Source organism: Panulirus ornatus, chromosome 66 (genome assembly GCF_036320965.1).
Source record: "Panulirus ornatus isolate Po-2019 chromosome 66, ASM3632096v1, whole genome shotgun sequence".
NCBI lineage: Eukaryota > Metazoa > Arthropoda > Malacostraca > Decapoda > Palinuridae > Panulirus > Panulirus ornatus.
In genome coordinates, this window is record NC_092289.1 from 1408630 (window position 1) to 1434554 (window position 25925).

At 47.2% G+C, this 25925-nt stretch overlaps 1 protein-coding gene across 4 annotated transcripts in view; it reads left to right on the top strand.

Moving 5' to 3' along the window:
* LOC139746765 (protein slit-like) overlaps positions 1 to 25925 on the top strand; it is a 737327-nt gene that overhangs the window by 574316 nt on the left and 137086 nt on the right. For 3 of the 4 annotated variants that reach the window (XR_011712223.1, XM_071658271.1, XM_071658272.1), the window contains exon 5: positions 20314 to 20385. The exons of the other annotated variant lie outside the window; for it this stretch is intronic. Coding sequence is in view for 2 of the 3 variants with exons in the window: in XM_071658271.1 (XP_071514372.1) it covers positions 20314 to 20385 (72 nt within the window). In the remaining variant the exon portion in view is untranslated. The remainder of the gene's footprint in view (positions 1 to 20313; positions 20386 to 25925) is intronic. 4 annotated transcript variants of the gene reach the window in all.

Below are 25925 nucleotides of genomic sequence, written 5' to 3' on the forward strand. Positions count from 1 at the left end.
TAACAAGCTACACAGTTAGTGAACTACTTAAAAGGCTGGAAAACAATGATTGGGTTATATAAGCAGGTGTATTCTGCCAGACCTCGGGGAATGTAGCGTGGGCTGACGCTGGACCCATCCTGGACTCTCGTAAGACCAGCTGGAAGACGCCCAGTCCTCTATCAGGAGGGCGGACGGGTGAGGCCAAGGGATCATTTTGATACAGGGTGGGGCACAAGAGGGTTGTGTGGGCGGGAACAAAGAGTTTTTGTGTTGGGGGTTCAGAGTTGTGGTGGAGCGAAGGAGTTAACTCTCATGAAACACCCAGCAGAAGTTCTCTACCTTCACAACCACACTACCAACACACTCGACATCTTCTGTCCCTCTGAACCCTCCTGCTATCCTTCCTCTGTGTATGCCTCTCGTAGGGTATCCAGATCACAGTCTTATTTCTATCCGTTCAGGTCGGGCGCGTCCATTCTTTACTCCCTCCTCGAAACACGAGCTTTGGTGCTATGGAAGACCCTACTGGTCATCCCTATGTGGCCTCTTTAGTGACTTTCCCTGGGACGGGTACTGCCTCGCTGGCCGGGATGCCTCGTACTGTGTCATGATGAACACATAGCAGAGGTTCTCTTGGCTACGATGGAGTCCTCCATCTTTTCCTTTACTAAGTCTCCCTCACACCCACAGTCGTGGTGTCATCTTTCTTGCTCACATGCCTGCTGCATCATGCTGCTCACATGTGACTTATCTCCTCTCTCAGGGGCTTTGACAGGGTATGGCATAAGTCTTTACCTTCTAAACTCCCTTCCTTTGATTTTTCTGAATCATCTCTGTGTCCCGTAATGCATGATGGTAGTTTCTGGTAGAGTGACTTCCCCCTCCTGTTCCATCAACAGTCGTTCTCCCTCATAGATCTATCCGGACGCCTGCTCTCTCTCTCTCTCTCTCTCTCTCTCTCTCTCTCTCTCTCTCTCTCTCTCTCTCTCTCTCTCTCTCTCTCTCTCTCTCTCTCTTACAGCAGATGTTTTGACCACTGCTCTAAAATGATCAGTCTGCATGTCCCCGCCCTTAAGGCTTGGATCCAAGGCACGTGTATGGTTCCTGCTTCTCACGGTTTATGTGTGGAGATGAACCACTCGAGGATTGACCGTTATGATACCTCCTTCCCTGGAGGAGCTCAGCTGTCGAATCCTTTTCCATCCGTCCATCTTCTCCTCTTCCTATAACTGTTCTAACCTTTAAGAGTCAGGTGCACAAACACCTGCGGAGTCCTGATTAATTTCTGCATTCTTTTTCTCTTACTTTTTCCTTCTTCCTTTACTCGAGATGACCTTTCACTGAGTCATGTTCTCGCTCGTGCTGCACCGATCATGAGAAGAGAAAAATACGATGTCGGATCTTGGTCGTATGTGTGGGGGCAGGTATGACGCATGAGGGTGTGGGGCGCCACGCTAGCCTCTGCCTCCTCTTGCTTCAGCAGCAGCAACAGCAGCAGCCTCCTCTTGCCTCACCGCCCTCACCCGCTGTCCTCACCTGACGTGTCACATCCACCGGTGAAGGATTGCACCCTCCATAAAAGTCAAACCTTGACTCGAATTTGATTCTGTTTACCCGGATGACAGCAAGAGGTGCTGGAGGTGTTGCGTCCTGATATGGACGACCCCTGAGACTTGAAGAATGATGTAAAGTTCTCAAGAAGTTCATAATTCTTAGAAGGTTTACTCTGTGTGTGTGTGTGTGTGTGTGTGTGTGTGTGTGTGTGTGTGTGTGTGCAGGTGGAGTGATCCATCAGCGTCCTTGTGGCAGGTGTGACGTGCACACGTCTCCCTCGCCAGCTCTGGGTCTTCAAGTCTTCCCCACAGCCCGCTGCCAGATCCGGCCCGATCCCAAATTCTTAACTTTACGTAAAATTTACATTCGATTTTTGGAAAATATTTTTTTTTTAATGTAAGGCAACGAATTGTGAAGGTTCTTGGTTAGTGTTTGGCCAGTAGCAGCAGTAGGTACGGTGACTCTGTGTTCCTAAGCGTCCCATTGTAATGTAGTATTTGGAATGTCGCAGACTGAGTTCCACTCAGGTAATGTTTATGTGTTGTACTTACCAGTGAAAGTGTCGTTTGTATAAGCTTAGTGAGAGGACTGGTGTGTCTCTGTGAGTGTGACTGTTGTTAGAGAGTCACCCAGAAATGTATCTTGGGGCATTTCGTGGGGTATTTCAGCTGTTAAATTCAAGTCAGTGTTCTTCAAGTCCCTCACCATCTACCCTCCCACCTCCCCATCTGTCCTCCACAATACCTCTCTTCCATCTCCATTTCCAGCGCCATCTCTTCCATACAGATGTCATGTTTTCCTGTGCGAGACTGGCGAAACCAGACGCTTCCTAGAGCCTCCTCTTTTTTCTTCCTTACGTCACATATTGCACCTAGTGCTCCTCCTCCTCCTCCTCCTCCTCCTCCTCCTCCTCCGCTCTCTTATCTCCCTCCTTCTCTGATCACCTCCTCTTTATCACCCTATTCCGCAACACACACGTAATCTACACTTTTCCCTAACCTTCTGTGTTTGTCTGCTTGCTTTGCTTGCTCGCTTGTGTTGCCTTGTTCTCCCCCCCCCCCCCCGGGCTTTTTTTGTTTGGCTTTCTGTTTATGCTGGCGTGCGGGTTCAGAGTGTTTTTGTCAGGGACTGTAATTTAGTGAGTGTAATTACCTCTTTATATTGACTTTTATTGTACAGTACAGGAAAAAAAAACTGTACACTGGTGGGGCCCCGTCTCTTAATCATCAAACTAAGAGTGTGTTGTGATGTGTCCTTGTAAGTATGTGCATACGAGTGCATATATGTTCGTGCGTGCATGTGTACGTGTATCTGTGTTTTGTCTTCCTTTGTACAGTATGTGTGTGTGTGTGTGTGTGTGTGTGTGTGTGTGTGTGTGTGTGTGTGTGTGTACGTGTTTAGCCTCACGTAGTATGTGTGTGTGTGTGTGTGTGTGTGTGTGTGTGTGTGTGTGTGTGTATGTGTTTAGCCTCACGTAGTGTGTGTGTGTGTGTGTGTGTGTGTGTGTGTGTGTGTGTGTGTGTGTGTGTGTGTGTACGTGTTTAGCCTCACGTAGTATGTGTGTGTGTGTGTGTGTGTGTGTGTGTATGTGTTTAGCCTCACGTAGTGTGTGTGTGTGTGTGTGTGTAGCCTCACGTAGTGTGTGTGTGTGTGTGTGTGTGTGTGTGTGTGTGTGTGTGTAGCCTCACGTAGTGTGTGTGTGTGTGTGTGTGTGTGTGTGTGTGTGTGTGTGTGTGATACCTGGGCAGGTGCCTGACCTCCTGCATGACTCTCAGTTTTCACATGTAAATATCAGTGTTTGTTGGGTGTCGTAGTGAACGTTCCTGTGGTGTGGGGGCCTGTGTGTGCTTGTGGTGTGGGGGCCTGTATGTGCTTGTGGTGTGGGGGCCTGTATGTGCTTGTGGTGTGGGGGGCCTGTGTGTGCTTGTGGCGTGGCGGGCCTGTGTGTGCTTGTGTGTTCGTTCGTGGGCGTACAATACCGTATCGTTGATGTCCCACGAATCATTTGATAATATTTTCTGTGGGGTAAACAGAGTTTGCAGGCGTACCAACCAACCCCCAGGGCGTACCAACCATCCCCTCAGGTTTGCCAACCATCCCCTCAGACGTGCCAACAGTACCGAAGTCTTGCCAACATTATTCTATGCTGTGTTGATGATGTTATGTTAATGTAAGGAGGAGCTTTAGGATTGGTATGATCTTGTGTTGATCATTTTGACCCATGCTGATAAGTCTCTTGTAACTTCTTTAGAAATGGAATCTGCTGGACTATATTCTCTCTCTCTCTCTCTCTCTCTCTCTCTCTCTCTCTCTCTCTCTCTCTCTCTCTCTCTCTCTCTCTCTGACATGTACGTGTTCAGCCAACGACGATACGACCTCTTGAGAGAGCCTCAGGGAGGCCAGGTAACCGTAGCATTATATACTGTGCTCATTCTAGGCTGAGGCACCCTGACCTGTACTCCACACACTGTGTTACTGTAACCCGCCAGAGTACACCTAGGGTGTAGTGTGTGTGTGTGTGGTAAGTGGCGAGCAACTATGATGCTGAACACTGCTGGAGTACTCACCATCGTGGTATACATAATGAGAGTCTACTTATACTGTTTATGTATACTTTTGCCTTAATGATGTTATATATGTATGATAATGGATTGGGTTTACGGTATGTAAGAACGGGTAAACTTAGATGGTTGATAGTTGTAGTTTACCCGTACGTGATGAATCTTGGTATACCTTTCTTAGTTTACCCTAGGTTCCCTCTGTAAACTTAAGATAATCGATCCAGCAGTATGATACACATTTTCCCTCTACCTCTTTGCTGTGGTATTCCATTTAGCCTTAATTAAGTCGATTTTGGTTTGCCTTGTATTTGCCATAGATCCCGTTTTCCTTGTAAACTGTACTGCCGTACACCGCTGTATACCGTGGGTCCTTATGACCTACTGTAAACCACAGACATTTGGTCTTCTGTGTGGTTTACAGTCTATGGCTCCCCATTCCTCCGTCTATTCCGCAGTCTCCAGGCAACCACTTCCTCACATCCTCAACCTCTTGAATTTTCAACACCCCCTCTCTCTCCCCCCCTCCCCTCCTCCTATCCATGAAGGCCAGACCCCCGTTGAACAAGCCCCTGTAGACATGAAGACCTCCCCTGGACCCCCGGATAATAGCCCGGATCCGCCAGTGTCCTGGTATTGGTAGTTGACCGTCCCGTGTGGCGTGGGGCAAGGTGACGCTTGTGGTTCCTCTCAGTTCTCGCCTACAGCACAGGTCTTACACCACTCAGCCCTGGTCTGACTCTATACATTCCTTCTCATGGCCCTTGACCTCGTGTGTGTGTGTGTGTGTGTGTGTGTGTGTGTGTGTGTTGCAGAAGGTGACTGTACTTCGGCAGTTATTTGCTCGTGGGCAACGACTAGTGTTATTTTTCTCCAGGATGAGGATGATATAATGATAATAATGGTTATAGGTTTATTGAATGTACTGGAAACAAAAGCTGATGATATGCAGAGAAATTGCATATAATGTAGACCAAAGGGTTTGAAAAGGAGAATTGGGACTATACAGTCTTCACGTAGATGTGTGAGTGTCAGACTCCTGATGATTGAGATATATTTGTGACGGTCTTCCCGGGTTAGGATGGGCTCGATGTGGTTGTGGTGCCCAGCTGCAACTTTGTTTAAATCTTTATTTGTCAAAATATACAAAGAAACATTTCATTGGTTTGATAGAGGAAGGGTACGTGGCCAGGGGTAGGTGTAGGCAAGTATAGAGCGTACATTGGGTACAGGCGCGTGTTAAGATGTTGTCATCGCTGATACCAGTGTTAGAGACGTCGACGTACGTGCTACCCTCTAGCGGTTGTATCCGTCATTGCGTTATGTATTAGTACTGAAGAATCTGAGAATCCCATCTTTGTCCCGAGTGGGACATCACAGGAGAGAGGCAGTGGACGATGAAGGTGGACCCCCTCGGTAGCCTACAGACACACCGACTCTCAACGAACATCCTGAGACTCAAGACTTTGTTGATGTTTGTCTTATTGATGACACGGACGCAAATTTGAAGTTAACGCAGGTGAGAGCTACAGAGGTCTTCCGAAGCTTGACGTGGTGAGGTGTGACGTGTGACGGGTAATGGGACGAGTGGGTGACGTGGCTTGAGTGATGGGGTGAGACTGGTGGGGTGTGGGTGATAGGACGGGGTGTCGAACGGGGGAATTGTTGGACCTGCCTGGCACAAGATGTAAATGTTTACCCGGACGAGACTAACATTTATTGTGTGGCTGAGTCTGAGGCGGCCCTCCACCAACACCCCACCCGCAGGTGTGGGGAGGGGGAGGTGTGTGAGGGATGGGAAGGAGGGAGGGGTACTGGCTGGGTTGGGAGAGACGGGAAAAAGATGAGGGTGTCCATGACTGTGACAGAGGACAGACGCTACAGAGGAGGCGGGGACAGTAGACAGTGGGTGTCTGTGTTGGTGAGGGAGTCAGTCACCCGCCTCCCACCTGATTCATCAGACCTGAGGAGGGAGGAACGTGTGTTACATGGCTGCTCACCAGGCTGGAGCCCGGAGCCTCGTCTGCCGGGTGTGTGTGTGTGTGTGTGTGTGTGTGTGTGTGTGTCTGTTCCTCACGGGACGGGTAGGCAGCGGGAGGTGTCTGGGGGTTATGAAAGGATGCACCTGCGTCATGTTGTTATTAATAACATGTTATGCATGGATGACTGACCTCCTCGGTCTCTGGTCCACCATCCTTCCTCCTCCTCCTCCTCCTGGGCACCATCCTGATCCAGGATTTCCACTGTTACAGCCAGGACCACTTGCCCTCTGCCTTACTCTGTTCCTCCTGTGTATTATGACATGCGTTAACAATCTTACTTTCCTTCATATTGCCCTCCTCCTCCTCCTCCTCTGTCCGTACTTCATGCTCACCCAACTAAACATAGGAAGACTTAACGTCATCTAACCTTACATAACCTTCTCCTCTTTTACATCATCATTGTGTTAATGTCGTCTCCCCACACGTTCTGTCATCACTTCGTCCACACCTATGTACTAATTGCATTATTCATTTTCATTGTTATTTGATTTCCTTCTACCCCGTCACTGCATCAGCTTCCGGGCCTTGGCAACCAGCGGGGCGTCCACACTTCTCAGAAGGTTATCGAAGACGAGTGTCTTGTTTTTCTAGTCCCTGTGACGGTGCCTGCTTGTGGCACTGGTTGACTGGTGTGGGTGGAGGGGAAAGAGAGAGGTGGGGAGGGTTGGGTAAGGTAGTGCCAGATGCCCCTGGTGTGGGAGATACCTCAAGTGCCTCCCACACTTCCCTCTACCACGACTGAGGCGTCCACGGAAACGCCTGTGGTCCCACGTCTCCCCTTGTTGTGATGTAGGAGTTCCACCCGGGGCAGGAGTCGTGTGACTATGAATCGTTGATGACTCTACATTGATGATGGCTCGCTATACAGCTTTATTGATGGGTAGTCAAGGTGAAGTTATTGTAGACGGTGATGTATGAGGAGAGGCAGCCGGTGGCCAGAGGGAGGGGAGATAATGTAAGTGGGACCTGTTGGCCATCTCCACCCTCCCTCCCTGGGGCACTTCAGTGCCACGTGCCACAGTCAGACACGAGTGCCACCCTGGGTCTTCCTCTCTCTCCTCCAGCTGGCACTACCGGCATTCAGCTTCGGCATTCAGCTTCACCTTCACCTGTGACGCACTGGCTGCCTATTCAACTCTTCTTATTCATCTCTGACTCGTTATGTTACTCATCACCTACCCCTGAACTCATTCATTTCTTGCCTCTCACTCATTCATATCTTATCACTAAACTTATTCATCCCCAACCCCTTGACTTACTCATTTCCTACCCCTTAACTCATTCACCCCCTACCTCTTAACTCAGACACCACTACTTTACTCATTCATCCCCTTTTACCCGTAACACACCTCCCCTACCCCTTAATTCACTCATACCATAGCCCTTAACTCATTTACCCCCTGCCCCTTAACACCCCTTTCCTCGCCTCCCCCTCCCCCTGCTCCCCTTCCCCTTACCAGCCGACTTTCCCCATATCACGAAGAGTAATTTATCTTTCCTAATCGTGCTCTGTACCAGGATCCTCGTGATGTGTGTGGCGCCGTGCCCCACCCCACTTCTCACGGACCCACAATACCCGGTTCCCGTATTTCCGGCACCCACATGACCACATCCGCGTCCCGCTAGGTGTCATAATGACCAGACGACACTCGCCTTCCCCTGGCACACTCTGGACGTGAACTATCATAGCTGTGACAGCTATATACTCTGGGTCAGGAGTCAGCTGTTAGCATGTACTGAAGGTCAGCTGTATTTGTGTGACCTTCTGATAGATAGGGTCGTGAGGGACAATGGTCCGGTGCCCCTGGCTGAGACACAGATGGTCCGTAGTCATCACCTGCGTGGTTCGGGTCGTCTGTTAGACCACGGCTGTTGCTGTCTGGCAGCCAGGTGTAAACAGCCATCTCGTCTGTTGACCCACACTCGCCAGATGACAGCCTTCACTCAGTCCAGCCAGAGATGTACACTGAGGTCACGTGGCTTCGTGAGCAGGGTGACCCCAGTGTGTGGGGGATGCGAACACCCCCCACCGGGTGGGGGACCCCCCCCCCCCTCCTCCCCGTTGTTTCCTTCTCTCGTTATAATGGCCAACCATCACCGCTAATAAGGAAATAGGGAGGGGGTAATAGCACGCCCATTGCGACCCTGATTACACTGTTCGTAAGAGAGAAAATAGTGCGTGTAGTGGCGCGTACGTTGGTAGAGGTCTGTGGCAAATACGAGACACATTCTCTTATATATATATATATATATATATATATATATATATATATATATATATATATATATATATATATATATATTATAGACAAATCCAGACATATTTCGTGTAATTTGGGTTGATGAAGCAGAGCCATCTAGCGGACAGAACCTCAACTGCGCTCGAGCGGAACGTTAGTAGATAATGGGGGTAAATACCTGTCTTGGTAAACATTGTTGTCACGTGACTGTGTTGTGTAAACAAAGCCAGGATAGTGTACGGTCCAGCAATATACATCAGGTGTTCTCTGGTGTGCATTACTGTCGCTGCTGGGTATGTATAACGGGCTGAATATATTATTTGAATTCCACATCTATTATTAGACTTGGTCACTTAGTGTATGTGTGAAGTTGTATCGAGTATTACTCTTGTTAAACCGTTGTGAGAACCATGTGTGGAGTTGTTAGATATGTTGCTGGAAACTGGTGGTAGCGCGGTTTAACCTGGTCATGCGTCATAACTCAGAGCACGATGGTACGATGCATAAAGACGACGGTACAGCCCTGAAGCACGACGGTACGATCCTTGAGCACGACGGTACGATCCTCGAGCACGATGGGACGATCCTTGAGCACGACGGTACGATCCTTGAGCACGACGGTACGATCCTTGAGCACGACAGTACGATCCTTGAGCACGATGGTACAATCCTTGAGCACGACGGTACGATCCTTGAGCACGACGGTACGATCCTTGAGCACGACGGTACGATCCTTGAGCACGACGGTACGATCCTTGAGCACGACGGTACGATCCTTGAGCACGACGGTACGATCCTTGAGCGTGACGGTACGACCCTTGAGCACGACGGTACGATCCTTGAGCACGACGGTACGATCCTTGAGCACGACAGTACGATCCTTGAGCACGATGGTACAATCCTTGAGCACGACGGTACGATCCTTGAGCACGACGGTACGATCCTTGAGCACGACAGTACGGTCCTTGAGCACGACGGTACGATCCTTGAGCACGACGGTACGATCCTTGAGCACGACAGTACGATCCTTGAGCACGATGGTACAATCCTTGAGCACGACGGTACGACCCTTGAGCACGACGGTACGACCCTTGAGCACGACGGTACGACCCTTGAGTATGATAGTGTGACTGAGAGGTCACGTTGAAGGCCACGCCCACATACACAGCAGCCGTACCGTCGTGTTGAAGCGTCGTACCGTCGTACCATTGTGCAGCACATGATCGTACTGCTATGACCCCTTGTTCAGTGCACAAGTAGTTAGGTCTCGAGTCTTTCCCAACATGGTAGAAAAATCCACATATTTTATAAAGAGTTTACATGTCTCATATTATCAGGATAACTTTATTTTTGCCGTAAGCTTAATTGATGATAAATTACCCGGTTGTTTAGATAACCATCTGGTGAGAGGCTTTTAGAGGCAAAACATTACATTGGGACGGTTCGATGAAAGAGGAGACGCACAGAGAGGCGTTTAGAATAATCATATACAAGGACCTTATAGGGAAGGTCAAGTTTAGGGAGGACATATCCAACGTTAGGATAATAAATTTTATCCAGTAATATGGCGAAGTAATTAGAGCTGATGGGAAAGATTTTAAAAAAGGATAATGAACAGTGAACATTGCACGGTAGGAAGAAAAAATCCTCATGTTTTAAGAGCATTCAGAAGAACTCTTAAACGCACTTGATGTTTATATTTAAACGCAAAATAAGACAAAAGGAAAATAAGTTTACGAAAAAATTCATTCAGCGTCATAATGTGTTGGTGATGGTGGTTGGTGATGGGGGGAGAGGGGTAAAAAAAAGATATATATTGGTAGTAATTCATTGAATCTGTCAACACGTTGATGATGGGCCCAGTAGGTTCATGTTTAAGTATGGCCTAAATTAAGATTTGTGATATGATTAAGATAATTGGTCGTTGGAGTTAATGTGCAGCTTAACCTCTTAAGCACGACGGTACGACCTCTGAGCACGACAGTATGACCCTTGAACGCGATAGTACGACCTCTAAGCACGACAGTACGACCCTTGAGCACGACGATACGACCTCTGAGCACGACAATATGACCCTTGAGTATGATGGCCTGGCCTATGACCTGACCCTTGAGGGTCGTGACGTCGTGCTTCAGGGTCGTATCCTTCGTCCTGCTCAAGGGGCTGAGAATATCATATGAAATCTCTGATACCAGGTTACCCCATGAAGCTGAGTGGAAGACTACCTGATGATATAGCCTCGTGTGGGATCTGATGTAGGAGGCTGGAGACGGTGGACGATATATGATGGCAATACAGCTAATAACTGTTAGGAAGATTTGATATATCAGCGCGGGGGCAATTTGGTGCCACACAGGCCATAAAGAAGTGCCAATTATGGGCAACACGCAGCTACTGAGGTTATGGCGCCGTGTCGTTGATGAGAAGTGATAGAGGGATGGGAGAGGGTGTAGACGGGAGAAGGAAGGAGTGTAGGATAGAGATTGGAATGGGTGGTAGCGTTAGAGAGAGATTGTTCCTTGATAGATGATATGTACAACACATTACCGCCTATATATGTGTACGTATCTATATATTAATTCTGTGCTAGTGTACATAGTATAGATGTATACACACAGGTGTATACGTCATATACACAATACTAATTTATATTTACATTATGACACATGACATAGGCAGGCCTTCACCTGGGATATAGACCTTAGAGATCTTCTACCCCCTACAATCTGGGCTGAGTCCAGGCTGCTGGGTTGGGTCGTGGGTCGACCAGGCTGTTGGAAGCTGCAACCAGCATGCCAACGCAGCCAACACAACCAGACTGCAGTCTGGTACACCTTGTTTAGGGTCATCTCAGTATCTGCACCGTGATGTGTGTGTATGTGTGTGTGTGTGTGTGTGTGTGTGTGTGTGTGTGTGTGTGATGTCCACAAGCGGCTGCAGCCACACATATAACAACCAGCTGGTCAGCTGGTTCCATGTGTGACAGGGTTGTGGTCGTGTAGCTGTGTTCACAGGGAGTAAGATTCCAGTCCTGGTTTTCCTGTGGTGTGGTGTGGTGCTGAGTGGTGGCTGGGTAGATGGTAGGGTCGTCACTACCACCACTGAGGCAGTCCTGGTCGTTGTGCCATCATTTCCACCACGGCCAGTGCCACCACTGCCAACCTTACCATCTATATCATAATGATATTACTACTACTACTACTACTACGACCACTACCGCTACCGTTCTTACTACTACTACTACTACTACTACTACTACTACTACTACCTTACTACTACTACTACTACTACTACTACTACTACTGCTGCTGCTGCTGCTGCTGCTGCTGCTACTGTTCTGACTACTGCTGTTACATTTATACTAATAATTCCTCGTTACATACTGTGACTGCCATGATCGATGAACCAGCTGACAACGCGGGATACTTGGCTAGAGAGTAGATAAGTACCCGCAGGTCGTTGGTTCGAGCCCTTCCCCATCCTCTGGTTCCACCCCGTGTAGATCCAACATTTATCAATAATTTCATTTACTTGTGAGATAAATATCAATTTGATCATTATTTATCTCTGGGGAAATGTGGCAAGACCACGACTCATGTATTTCTTGTAGGTCATAGAAAACGACGTAGAGAGGCGGTAGCAGGGGTAGTGACAGAAAATCTTTCCCTCCTGTATTATCACACCGGGAAAGGACCCAAGCGAGAATATTTCCTCAGAGAGTCAGTCGTCTGTTCGTAACGCTACCTCGCTAAAGCGGGTAAAGGCGAATTGATTTGATATCGTAAGGTGCCCAACTTAGACATTAGATTGTCATTATGTTAAGCAGCTCATATTACTATTGTACCTCTACCGTGTTGGCCCGTATTGTGTTACCGTATGCTGGCTGACCGTTGTATACCGTATACCTACACTGGATCTTGCTGACCCACACACACTGTTTCCAGCGTACCACTACAGTGCCTCGTTGCAGGAGGCTACGTCCTGTAACACGTACAGTGCCCTACTACAGGAGACTACGTATATTACAGTGCTGTAACCATGGCTGTTGCCACACCTTAAATTTTTCCCGGGAGTTGACAATAATTTGTTGTGCCTGGATCCCTGGATGTGGAGGGGAGGGCAGTGTTGACAGACTGCGTCCCCGTGTGGAGTTTATGGGTTGTCTGCTCCTCCTCGGGCACCAGGTAGTCGAAAATTAATTTCCATCATATTTAGGGAGACAGTGATGTGTCCAGACGTGATGATAAGAATTTGATGTTTTTCTTTTTATATTATGAAGATAAAACTTGCCGAATATGATCTGAAATGTTTAATAATTGTTTATGGATACAATGAAGGAAGTGAATTGCCAAGTCCTTCGAGAGAACGACCCAAGAAATTGCAATATAACCCAAGCCTGTTTAGCTGAACAAGCTCGCGTAAGCGAGACAATAAATCCACAGCTTTAAAAGAAGCGAAAGGGCTGACAACCGTGAAACAGTCCGCCATTATATTTAGCGAGCAGCTCGTTGGCGAGAACCGCTGAAAAATAGCGGACGTCCCGAGACGGTGTGTGGGAAGGTACCCAGCGACGGCCTGCTGCGCGGGGAGAGAGACTGTGTTTATGATCGTTTACCAGCGATGAGATTCTGACGTGAGACATGACCAGAGCGTACTTATGGATCGGCACAAGATGACATGACGTAAGACCATTAGAAATGGATATATTTCCCCGGTTGGAAGACCTTGGTGGTGTGGGGAGGGAGGCACTGGCACGACACGAGGCACAGGTGGAGCTGATGTGGAGACAGACGGCTCGTGTGGAGGGGGACACTGCAGATGTGTTCCAGTGTGGACCATTTGGGTCGGCTTAGCCTCTCGAGTAGGACGATGCGACCCTTGAATGCAAGGGTACGACCCTTGAGAATGATGGTACGACCCTTGAGCACGACGGTACGATCCTTGGGCACGACGGGACGATCCTTGAGCACAACGGTACAACCCTTGAGCACGACGGTACGATCCTTGGGCACGACGGGACGATCCTTGAGCACGACGGTACGACCCTTGAGCACGACGGTACGATCCTTGGGCACGACGGTACGACCCTTGAGCACGACGGTACGATCCTGAAGCACGAGGATACGACCTTTGAGCACGAGGATACGACCCTTGAACACGATACCACCCTTTAATATGATGGCCTGGCCTTTGACCACATCCTGCAGGGTCAGGTCAAAGACCACAGGCCATCACATCCAAGGAACATACCGACGAACCCAAGGGTCGCACCGTCATGTTCATGGGTCGTACTTTCATGCTCGAGAGTCGCACCGTCATGCTCAACGGTCGTACCGTCGTGCTCAAGGGTCATGCCGCCATGCTCAGCGGTCGTACCGTCGTGCTCAAGGGTCATGCCGCCATGCTCAACGGTCGTACCGTCGTGCTCATAGAAGTAGGAAACAAGTATTATTATTAATGTTCTCTGAAACTGTTTGAATTTGATCATAGACGAAATTCAAAAAAGTTATAAGACGAACTGGAGTTTTTGAATCAGATTTAGGACCAGTGATCAGAAACAACCTTCACATGAGGGTGTGTGAAGATCCAGGACTCGAGGGCTGAGGAGGAGGGGAGAGTTAGTAACGAAGATGCTGTGGCTGTTGTGTTCCCCGTGTAGTGATAGACAAGTGAAGATGTACCGTGAGACGTAGACACAAGTGCATTAGTGTCTTCTTTTGTTATTGATACTGTGATGGGAAGTGGGTGAGGTACGTCATGTGCTGCAGAGATTAGAGAATTGTTAACTCGGCGCAAGAAGTTGTATAACAGGATCTCGACGTAGATAAGCAACACAAGGAACATAAAAGCTCTGGGTATTAATTAGACGTCTTGTTGCGCCTGGACAAGTACCGATTATTGTGGTGCTGACTTCGACGGTGAGAGTCCCGTTTCCAATGAATATTATGGATGCTAAGATGGCATGGGTGTGTGTGTGTGTGTGGGAGGACCTGGTGCAGGTTGGAGAGAACGAGGGAGATAGAGGGAAAATCATGCCTGAGTGCGCACTCTGCTGACAACATGTAATAATGAGATTCGTTTCCCTGACATGTGAGGGAAGTGTACCATCATATCGACATAACAAACTCGATCATGTTGATATTCGCCTCAGGTGACGGAGAGACCGTATGACGTCACTGTAGCCGACCTGTGTGAGTCGAGACGAGAGTGAAGGATAAGGTTAGAGGGAATGAGGACGAAGTTCATGAATGAGGGAGTTATAGGCAAGTCTGGATGAGGAATGAGAATATATAGGAAAGCCACATGATACGAGACGAAACGATCTATGACATCGCTTGTTGTAGGATGGTAATGGTAACCCTGATTCCTGAGAGAGAGAGAGAGAGAGAGAGAGAGAGGAGAGAGAGAGAGAGAGAGAGAGGGAGAGAGAGAGAGAGAGAGGACAGTGAAATGAAGGAATATGTGAGATGGCTTGAGGAGGCAAGCAACAGGTCGAGTGTTATAGCCTCCTTGGGTGAAAACTGGAGAGGATCTTTGTCTCACATCACACTCACCCTGGCCATCCATCCTCCCCTCCCACTCTCACCGCTGCCTCTCTCCCAGGAACCTCGGGTGACCTCCGACCTGCCTCCCAGAGGATGCCTGGCGCCTCCCTCATCATCCCTCCCTCCTGACGAGACGTGTCTTAACACTTTATGACCCCACAAACCAATCAGTCAGATCACAAGGTCCATTCGTCACACAGAGTACAGAATTAGTGACCCTTCTACGTACACAAAAGCAGAAGACGCGCCTTATCTCTCTCTCTCTCTCTCTCTCTCTCTCTCTCTCTCTCTCTCTCTCTCTCTCTCTCTCTCTCTCTCTCTCTCTCTACGGAGCCATATCTTTCTTTTTTACCCAAAGGTGTTTCTTTCTCCCCCTCCAACCGGTCTCTCCCCATCTCCCCCTCTCCCTCCAGCCAGCCTCTCCCCATCTCCCCCTCTCCCCTCAGCCAGCCTCTCCCCATCTCCCCCTCTCCCCTCAGCCAGCCTCTCCCCATCTCCCCCTCTCCCCCCAGCCAGCCTCTCCCCATCTCCCCCTCTCCCTCCAGCCAGCCTCTCCCCATCTCCCCCTCTCCCCCCAGCCAGCCTCTCCCCATCTCCCCCTCTCCCCCCAGCCAGCCTCTCCCCATCTCCCCCTCTCCCCCCAGCCAGCCTCTCCCCATCTCCCCAGCTCACTAAGTCGTGGCGTCCCGGGGGAATCACACCTCACGCCCCCCCTTATGTTTTATGGGTGGCAGTGGGGCCCCTCCTGCACGTCCGTTACGACGACACTAACGACTACAACGACGTGACGAGGGAGTGGGCAAGGGCGACCAGACCAGCTGCTGCCCTTGTTGTCGTCCCTCACGTCTCTTGTCGTTGATTTGCCGGCGCGACGACAGATATTGTGGCCACTATCGACAGCCTGGAGGTAAACACGACGCCCGTGTCCACGCTACCACGCGCCTCACACTTGCTCAAGGAAACGGAGACGTTCCTCTATTTCTGCTTCCCGTTTTCCTGTATCTGTTGCGTTTGATTTTGAACAGTTTTGATGAACTGTTTTTCTGGGGGTTTATTGTTTGATCAAATGATGACGGATGAATTTGGCATCTAAATGAGAAATGTATCAGACAGTTGAAGGTTATTTTCACCTTTCGTTACCTCGTCTGAAAAATTATATAATTGATTGTCAAAAGCCCTCAAATGTCCCTTCAAGCCAAAGGCTCTCAAATGTCCCTTCAAGCCAAAGGCTCTCAAATGTCCCTTCAAGCCAAAGGCTCTCAAATGTCCCTTCACGTTAAAGTCCCTCAAATGTCCCTTCATGCAAATGGCTCTCAGTTCCCAGACCCGTCTACCAGCGCCCACGAAGTAATATATATACCGAACCAGTTTGGAAATTTAAAGCCTTGCGACTGCCATAAATCTCCATCATATTAGCAGGACAAGCGCGATTTCTCACGTCTCATAAATCCGGCATTACACCAGACCCGCCATGGGGTAATCCTGCTCTGACGTGAGGAGGCTCCCCACTCGAGGATTTCCTCACAAGGGAGATTAATAGTAATAAATCTATCTGAATAGACTAATCTCTTCCCGGCTGCCTCCCTGTGAATACATCCATAAGGCCTAAAGTCACTCGCGTTTGACGTGTCATATCGACACCTGTAGCTGTTCCTCACATACCCTAGTGTGTGTGTGTGTGTGTGTGTGTGTGTGTGTGTGTTTCCCCCCCCCCCCCCCCTCGAGATATTTGACTCGGGGGTCCCCATTAAAGTCTGTCCTGCACTTCGTTTTCTGTGATGGACTGACTCAATCAGAGGCCTGGGTGGTGAGTGTGGTCATGTGGGTATTGAGTATATATATATGTCAGGTGGGTCTCTCTCTCTCTCTCTCTCTCTCTCTCTCTCTCTCTCTCTCTCTCTCTCTCTCTCTCTCTCTCTCTCTCTCTCGGTGGCGTTACCATCATGTAACACGTAGTAACGAGGCACCATGATCGTTATCAACCCTCTCTCTCAACCATCGCTTAAATCATTACGTGTATCAATGGTGCCACAAGCGCCATTATGTGTGACGGATATAGTAAGAAAACTGGGTTCAGGATGGTCATAGGGCAGTATAGTTATGGAGGTGATGGTTAGTGATGTAAGGGGGAGGGGGTGTTGTGTGGTGGGGGGATGATGGTGTAGGGCTTGTGTGGGCTAACGACCAAGCAGTGATCAAACAAGGAAACAGATGGTTATTACCCTACCAGTAACCGTAGATAGAAGAACCATAAAGGTGTATTGAAGTATGTACTCCATGTGATTAACGCCCCTATGTTGATCTTCAACTTGTCGTTCTTGCTTCAGCAGGGGGCGGCTTGGCACCCCAACAGACCCCCCCCCCCCAACGCCCCGCCCCATGCCCCGCCCCGCCCCAACCCTCCCCCGACAGCAGCAGGAGACCGCAGGCCCCACATCTGTGACCGCAGGTGCGGCCAGGCGCTCCGACCGTCACCCCGCCGCCTGCGGTTGCTTTGTGGTCGTCCTACTTGGTGTTAAATGGGGCTGTTACACTGTTACGTAACGTTTGTTACGTCCCGTTACGCTGTTCTATAACGTGAGTCACGGTCTGTCACGCTGTTAAATAACGTTAGTCACGTCCTGTCAAGCCGTCATGTAAGATTTGTAATGGTACGTTTAAAAGGCTATTTCTCTGCATAACGTTACATGTTATTTTAAACATTGTGTGTGTGTGTGTGTGTGTGTGTGTGTGTGTGTGTGTGTGTGTTTTTCAGGGGATAGTAGGTCAGGTCTCTGAATCTAAGCTTCCAGCAGGTATGTGGCCACACGTCTGGAGGTGCTGGAAGACTCTATGGACGACCTGCACCTTGTTTTACTGTGGCGCCGCCTTCCCTCCAGGCCCCGTGTGGCGCCCCACCAGAGCTGGACGGTGGAGAGACATGTCTCGTGTGGTGGAGAGACATGTCTTATGTGGTGGAGAGACATGTCTCATGTGGTGGAGAGAGATGTCTCGTGTGGTGGAGAGACATGTCTCGTGTGGTGGAGAGACATGTCTCGTGTGGTGGAGAGACATGTCTCGTGTGGTGGAGAGACATGTCTCGTGTGGTGGAGAGAGATGTCTCATGTGGTGGAGAGAGATGTCTCATGTGGTGGAGAGACATGTTTCATGTGGTGGAGAGACATGTCTCGTGTGGTGGAGAGACATGTCTCATGTGGTTAAGGGTCTCTTCTGTCTCTGTGGTGGAGTGTGGCTGTGATCCAGGTCCCCAAGTGCCTCATCCTCCCTGCCCAACGTGTTACACCCCTTAACCTCCGTGTTACAACACTTAACCTCCGTGTTACAACACTTAACCTCCGTGTTACAACCCTTAACCTCTATGTTACAACCCTTAACCTCTGTGTTACACTCCCCACCGACCGTGTTACAACCCTACCCCTCTCTGTTACGTCCCCGACTCAGTGTCACCCTCCTCCCCACCTTGTTGCTCCCACTACCCACCCCTTTATCCTCCCTAACCTTGCTATACCACCGTGCTATACTCTCCCTACATCCCCCCTAAACTGTTTCCCACCCTACAATATTCTCTCCCTGTCTCCTTCGCCATTACTCCCAAGTGGCCACCAGTCTGGGGAGGAGTGGGGAGGAGCCTGTTGTGGGGAGGTGACCATACACACACACCCTCAAGAGTGACCGGCGTACTCCATGTTCTGCATAGCAAATGGAATCCTCTCTCCCATTTTCTCCCTCGACCCCAGACATTATGTCTTTATTCCTCCCGTTTTCTGTGAAGCTTTTGTCTCTCTTGACCGTTGTTTACATGTTCTTCTGTACCTATAGTGTGATCTTTTCTTTACTGCCACACCAACTGTGACATTATCATACCCACGTATCGTGCATCGTGATCAAGGGTCGTACCAGCCTGCTCAAGGGTCGCACAACCCTGCTTCCAGTATGGTTATGCGTATAACCTTGCATTATGGTTGTATATCCTTCCATTATGGTTGTGTATATCCTTCCATTATGGTTGTGTATATCCTTCCATTATGGTTGTGTATGTCCTTCCATTATGGTTGTGTATATCCTTCCATTATGGTTGTGTATATCCTTCCAATATGGTTGTGTATGTCCTTCCATTATGGTTGGTATATGCCTTCCATTATGGTTGTGTATATCCTTCCATTATGGTTGTGTATGTCCTTCCATTATGGTTGTGTATATCCTTCCATTATGGTTGTGTATGTCCTTCCATTATGGTTGTGTATGTCCTTCCATTATGGTTGTGTATGTCCTTCCATTATGGTTGTGTATGTCCTTCCATTATGGTTGTGTAAGTCCTTCCATTATGGTTGTGTATATCCTTCCATTATGGTGGTATATGCCTTCCATTATGGTTGTGTATGTCCTTCCATTATGGTTGTATATCCTTCCATTATGGTTGTATATCCTTCCATTATGGTTGTGTATATCCTTCCCTTATGGTTGACGCACCAGTTATCGTCTGCTTTGCCCACATGCAGCAATGCTTGTATTAAACCTGATTATACAATAAGGAGAGGGATTTTTTCACTCGTTGGCTTCACTATACTGGAGTTAGTATATGTAATTCCCAATTTATACAATACGTGGTGGGAGTTCCACACTTGTGGAGCCCCAGTTCTGGAAGGTTTCGTGTATTTAACTATTTGTAGTTATCTGCTGGTGATTTAGGAGGGGGTTCTACACTGATGGGGTCCCATATGTTGTATGTGTGTGTGTGTGTGTGTGTGTGTGTGTGTGTTTCTAATCTCATCTTAACACATTACCTTCTGTTCGTCTCCCTGGTGAACACTGTGTACATCTGTACTACTCCCTATCTCCCTCAGACAACGCTCCCTGCATCTCCATCCCATTCTCCCTTCACCCATTACCACTCCCCATTTTAAAACTAACCCCATTCCTTCCTCCAACCCAGTATTGCTACTCGCTGAGCAATATTTTCTGTTTTTTCGTCTCTGTCTTACTAATTATTTGCGACTAAGCAAATTACTCGAACAAGTCTTCTCGCTTCGGCCTGAAAATCTCGCATTTCCTGTCTTTAGGGGCAAAAATAGGTTAAACTGTTATAGCCAGAGTAACAGTGAATAAGATGAAGTATAAAAAATAATAATGTATAAAATAAATGACTACATATATGATTATTTTTCTAAGCAAGTTCTGTACGATATATATAAATAATTTTTACCGTATGATAAAAATCATAAAAGAACGCAACACATCATGAGTCCGCCATCCGCCTGGATGTTACGTCACTTGAGAGGGTTTTTCTCCCGACATAAAACTGTATATAGTCCATGGCTGGCGTGCGCGCGCGTCCTGGTGCCCGCTGCGCCCCTTCTTGTGTAGGACTAACAAATTTCTCTTCTTGTTACAGAACGCTGAATCGTAACCAGCTGAAAATCATTGCCAAGAAAATGTTGCGAGGCCTTTCCCAACTGCGATATTTGTAAGTGTTCACACAACCCTCTACCTACCTACCTACCTACCTCCCTACCTACCTACCGCCTGCGTCAGTTCAATAGATCTTTTGTCTATTGTTTCTCCTGTTATGTGTGTCTGTGGTGCACCTTTCGCTTCCTCCTCAACTCCTTTTCTCCTTTTTACCTGCCCCGCTATGCTTCCTCATTTCTCCCGTGGCGTCTTTCTCCTCCTCCTCCTCCTCCTCTGTGTTCCTCCACACCTCCTGCTCTTCCTAAGTCTTCCTCCTCCCTGCTCTTCCTCCCGGCCATCCCCCGGGGCGGCCCAGCCTTCCCCGGTCCTCCTACATAATGCATCTGTTTGGTCTCTCTGCCACGCTCCTGCACAATACTTTTTACTTTCCTTTTTCTCTCAGTCTCCCCTCTTGTATTTTCCAGATTTTCCTTCGTTATGATTTTTTTTTCTAGGGGGGGTCTGTCTCCAGTCTTGGTGCACATTTTTAAGTCGACTCTCCTGCGATATTTTTTGATGATTTTTGTTTTCTTTTGAGGTAGTTCTGTTTCCACTAAATTTCATCATCATTCGTCTATGACTTTCTTCTTTAGTTATCACAACATGCTTCTCCTTCCTGCTATTTATTATGATTTTCTCTTCCTTCCTCTCAATACTTTCGAATAATTCCTCTCTCTCTACGGGTCATTTCATTTTCTAATTTTTCATGATTTTGCTTTTCTTTGTGAAGAATATAATTGTGTTATTTCAGCTCATTGTCTGCGTAAATCCTATATTGTCTGTGTAATCCCATATTGTCTATGTAATCCCATATTGTCTGCGTAATTCTATATTATCTGTGTAATCCCATAGTCTGTGTAATCCTATATCCTTATATAACTTTTCTTTTTGTGTATTGTCCTCCTGTCACATGTGAAGTGCAACTCAGGTGTGTATCTGTAAACACAACTAAATATGGATATATTTGAACCTTCCTCAGATCTGGAGAAGTACCAGTAGTTGCTTATGAAATGTCGAGGATCATTTTAGCCGCTGTTCAGGGATCACACGTCAGGTCTCACAGAAAATTTGGGATTAAACTCGTAGCTCTGATATCCGCTTATGATTAATTTACGTTTTTGATCAATATTTCAGTTGGATTGTAAGAAATCTTTCATCAACAAGTCAGATTGCTGAGCTGGGGTTAATACGTGTCATCATAATTTATCAAAAGTTTTATTGATATAAATATATTAATGTCGTGAGCTACTGAGCCTTGAAATGTCAGAGTATAAGAGGTCGATGCTGTCTGAAGTGATGAATTTATTTACTTCAATGTGAGAAGCTCTGTGGTTATAGGAACACTTTCTGTCTGTTTTTAAAGCGAGTAAAGTAAGGTATTTGAAATATGGACATTTTCTCGCCGTTGTTAAGTAAAGCAGTAATAAAGCATGTCTTTGAAATCTCGACAGCTTCCTGCAGTTGTTGCTTGAATAAGTAGTAAAGTGTCACCCAAACCCGAGACTCAGAACTGACTCAATGAGGAAGAAAAATGAGGAAGACGTCTGGCCAAATTGGTGCAGAGGAACTGCGTTAGACAGCCAAGGTTACGTGCAGGAAATATATGTGTGTGCGTGTGTGTGTGTGTGTGTGTGTGTGTGTGTACGTTCATAACATGCAATATGAACATTTGTTTAACTTAAGGTAAAGGATGAATTCATGACCATGAGTCTGGACTGGAGATTGACCATGTGGCATCTGTGATGAATTCTGTTATAATGATAATTACAACCTTTATCTCTGCATTATTATTTATACACGTGTCACGGGACACAGATTGTAGAGTCTCTGATTATTTCTGTTGTTCGAACAGACTTGTCATTGGTCAGTTGTGTTCTGCTTGTGAATTCCGCACACGAGTCATTGTTGTGGTTATGGTGTTAGTTATTGTGTCGTCCATGTCTGCCATCATCCTGGTATAGCTTATCCTGCCTTACGCCACCACATCCTCCCTCCTGCTGGACTTCGTCTCCTGCAGCAACACAAGGATATCATCACATCTGACGCAGCCCTACGTGGCACTGAGGGCCATTGTCCTGCCCCATAGCCTAGCATTTCGTTATAATGATCTTTTGCATATCTAGTGATCTTTGGCTCTGTCTTCCTCCGGGTCGCGTCCGTCTTGTCTCCAGATTCGTCTTATTTTCAAGTTAATTGTTGCAGAGCGCACTTGGTATAATTAGAGGATTATAGATAGTTTTATTTTCCATAAAATACATCCTTAGAAAACACGTGAATATATGGGTAAGAAATGTATAAGGTTTCTTAGTTATAGTAAAGCTTTGATAACCAAATTGATAATTAAGAAGTTGGTGATTCTGGCTCGTGAAATAATTCCTGGATGTCCTCTGAGTTATTTTCCACATTTACCTCCACTTTTCTCCATCCTTTTTGATTATGTCGTACGTCATCGTAGAAAACTAAATTCAGCCATGACTAGTGAATATGTGTAATATGTAATGATTTAGATATTAGTGATGATTGTAGTAGATCATTAAGAGCCTTCATGAAGTACAGAGATTAGATATAGCCTTCCTCTCTTCCTTTATTATCATTTTCCAAAGGTGGAAAAAAGATGTAGGAAGAGCCAAGCGAAGATTTTTTTTTCTCAAAGCCGCATTGCTTACGCTACCTCCATAAGGCGGGAAAGACTCGCATTTGTAAAAGAGAGAGCAATATATTTATATATATATATATATATATATATATATATATATATATATATATATTCGTCCTGGTCGTGGTGTTGAGGGCAGCAGGAGCACAACTCAGGAAACACCAATTTTCTCAAGTCTTAAAACTGGCCACAGTTGTCAGTGTCTGGGACCGGCCGGGACCCGCCCTCCACAAGTCGCCCCAACAACCTGGGATCCTGGGTTGAGGAAGAGATGCCCCCCCTCCTGGTCCTGTATGATAACCCCCTCCCAATCCCCCGACCAAACCAACCCCCTTTCCTGCACCCCTTTTCCCCCATCCCCTTTTTTCCCCCCTCCGTGTCCTTCCCTTCCTCTTTTTTTCCTCTGTCTTTTCCGTTTCCTTTTCCTTTTTTTCTTTCCTTCTATTATCTCCGCCCTTGCTTACCCTTCCCTTTCTTTCAGTCGCTTTCATTCTATCCTGCTTCGTTATCCTCAGTATGATACTATACTTACTCTCAGAATATAAACAAAACAGTATACATAAGTTATATGATTTATCTACTTAAATACTTTCTTTTTTATCTTTTTCCATCACTCGATCATTTATCTTCACTTCCTTCCCTTTCCATCTTCTCCTCTTTCATTGATCTTTCCTTTTCTTCTTTTTCTTCTTCTTCTTCTTTCCTTATACACTTCATTTCCTTTCTTTATGGTTTCACTTCCCGTTTCTCCCTGTGTATCAACTCGCATTATCATCACAATTGTTCACCATCCATCACTATCAACACAAACGCCACCATCACCATTATGGCCTTCATTATTACCACGACTTCAGTCATCTTCACTATCTTTAGTTGTAATATCACTATCATCACTATCACCTTCCTCAAACTGTTATCATGATCGCTTCTCCCTCGACTGTGATCCGTTGTCCTCACTATGTCTCCTTCCCTATCATCTCTCCCGCCATCACTATCACCCATTCCTTCCCTTCTGAGCACCCTTCACTGTCTCCCTCTAAGCCCCTTCCTTCCCTTCCCCCTCTAGTAATCCCACCATCATTCACTGTCAGTGCTCACTATCCTCCATTGTCTTTTTTCGTGCAAGGCTTGGCAATATGTGGCCCTGGTCAGCAGATAATTCTGTTAGTGATGGTAGTCGTAAGAATGGTTTGTAATGGTACTGTGGTAGCGGTTATATATGGGTCTCTTTGTGGTTAGATGTTAGAATTGTGGTAGTAGTAGTAGTAGTAGAGGAATGAATGAGCAGCAGATGCAGGTAGCCAACATGGCGAATGAAACAGATATAGTGGTAGCTGGAGCAGCAGATGGATCGGCACAGCCGTTTGACACAGCTACAACGGGGAAACAGAAGTTGAAATATATCCCTGTGCTACACTTAGATATACGACACCAGTAAGGGAAGTGTATATAGTATTGTTGGCAATAGGAATGGCTGTACAAGCAGTAATAATAGCAATCGAAACACAACAACGGGTGTTGCTAGCAATAGGAGTACTTCCAACAGTAGCAGGATTAACAAGAGTATTTGATACAACATTGGAACAACAGTAGCTGTCAGAACAGTAGGATGAACAACAGTATTAGCGAGCAGCATCAACGGTAGCTAAGCGAGAATAACAGAAAGTCGCTGGTGGCTAACTTGCAGCATAGGATAACAGACAGCGGTGGCGTGGGACAACAGAAACGGCTGGATCTGTGGACATCACTGCCAGACTCTCTCTCTCTCTCTCTCTCTCCTCTCTCTCTCTCTCTCTCTCTCTCTCTCTCTCTCTCTCTCTCTCTCTCTCTCTCTCTCTCTCGACTATTATGGTGAAGGCTTAATGATACAGAGTCTTATATGTACTGTGAGTGGCTTGTTTATAGGAGATGAGGTATTTTTATGTGAATACTTCGATGAATATCATTAATATACATTATTTTTAGACCATTAAGCTCCTTGGATATGATGGCGTGACCTTTGACATGACCCTCAAGGGTCAAACAGTCTTTGGCGTCTTCAGGCAGCTCTAGTTTGAGGACGTCACTGTGACCCAACTTCTCTTCTTGGCTTTCCTCTCCTTGTCATCATGACCTCTCCTGACCCTCAGGTCATCCACCATAGACATCATCCTCCTTCCTCTTGGTCATCTGTCATCACGTCTTCCCTCCACCACATCTGTCAGCAGACTTCCTCCTCACAACATATATCCTGTCCTGTTCTTTTTGGTTCTCTTGTTGATCCTCTCAGTTGAGTCCATTCTTTTTCTACTGAACTTAGAATTGCTTTCGTGTTCTACCTACCTTGATATTTTGACTCCTGAGGTTTGCATTTCAGAACTTTGTAATGGTTTATAAGGTTTGGCTCTCAGGGTCCATGTTCCATACCGCAAGATGGAGAAGCAGTGGAAGGGAAGACAAGACGGGGTAGCCTTGTTGTCATGGGTTGGGCTTCACCAGTGGCGTGCCTCAGGGTCGGTCTTAGAACCATTGCTCTTCTTGATCCATACACTCGTAAATAACTTCACGACATATCAAAGTATTTACTGTACGTTTCTTGTGCTTGAGTTCAAGCTTACCTTTGAGCAACCCATTTTCTTTACTGAAAGTGGCCCTGTCCTCTACAGTGTCGAACCTCACCTACCCACTTGCCATTCTCCACTCCAAGACTGAACTCGTAACAACTCGAAATGTTGTCCTTTAAGTGTCAGTATGAAGTGGGTAGAGCTACGGTAGTGGCAGTCTGGTCACACGACCATTCAAGTCGTGCAGCCGTACCACAACCTGCCGGGGTCACATGAACAGCCTGGCACCCATACCACGGTCTAATCCCCCCCCCCCCCCCTCCACTACCACAACAGCGCTCAACCGTTGTTACCTAA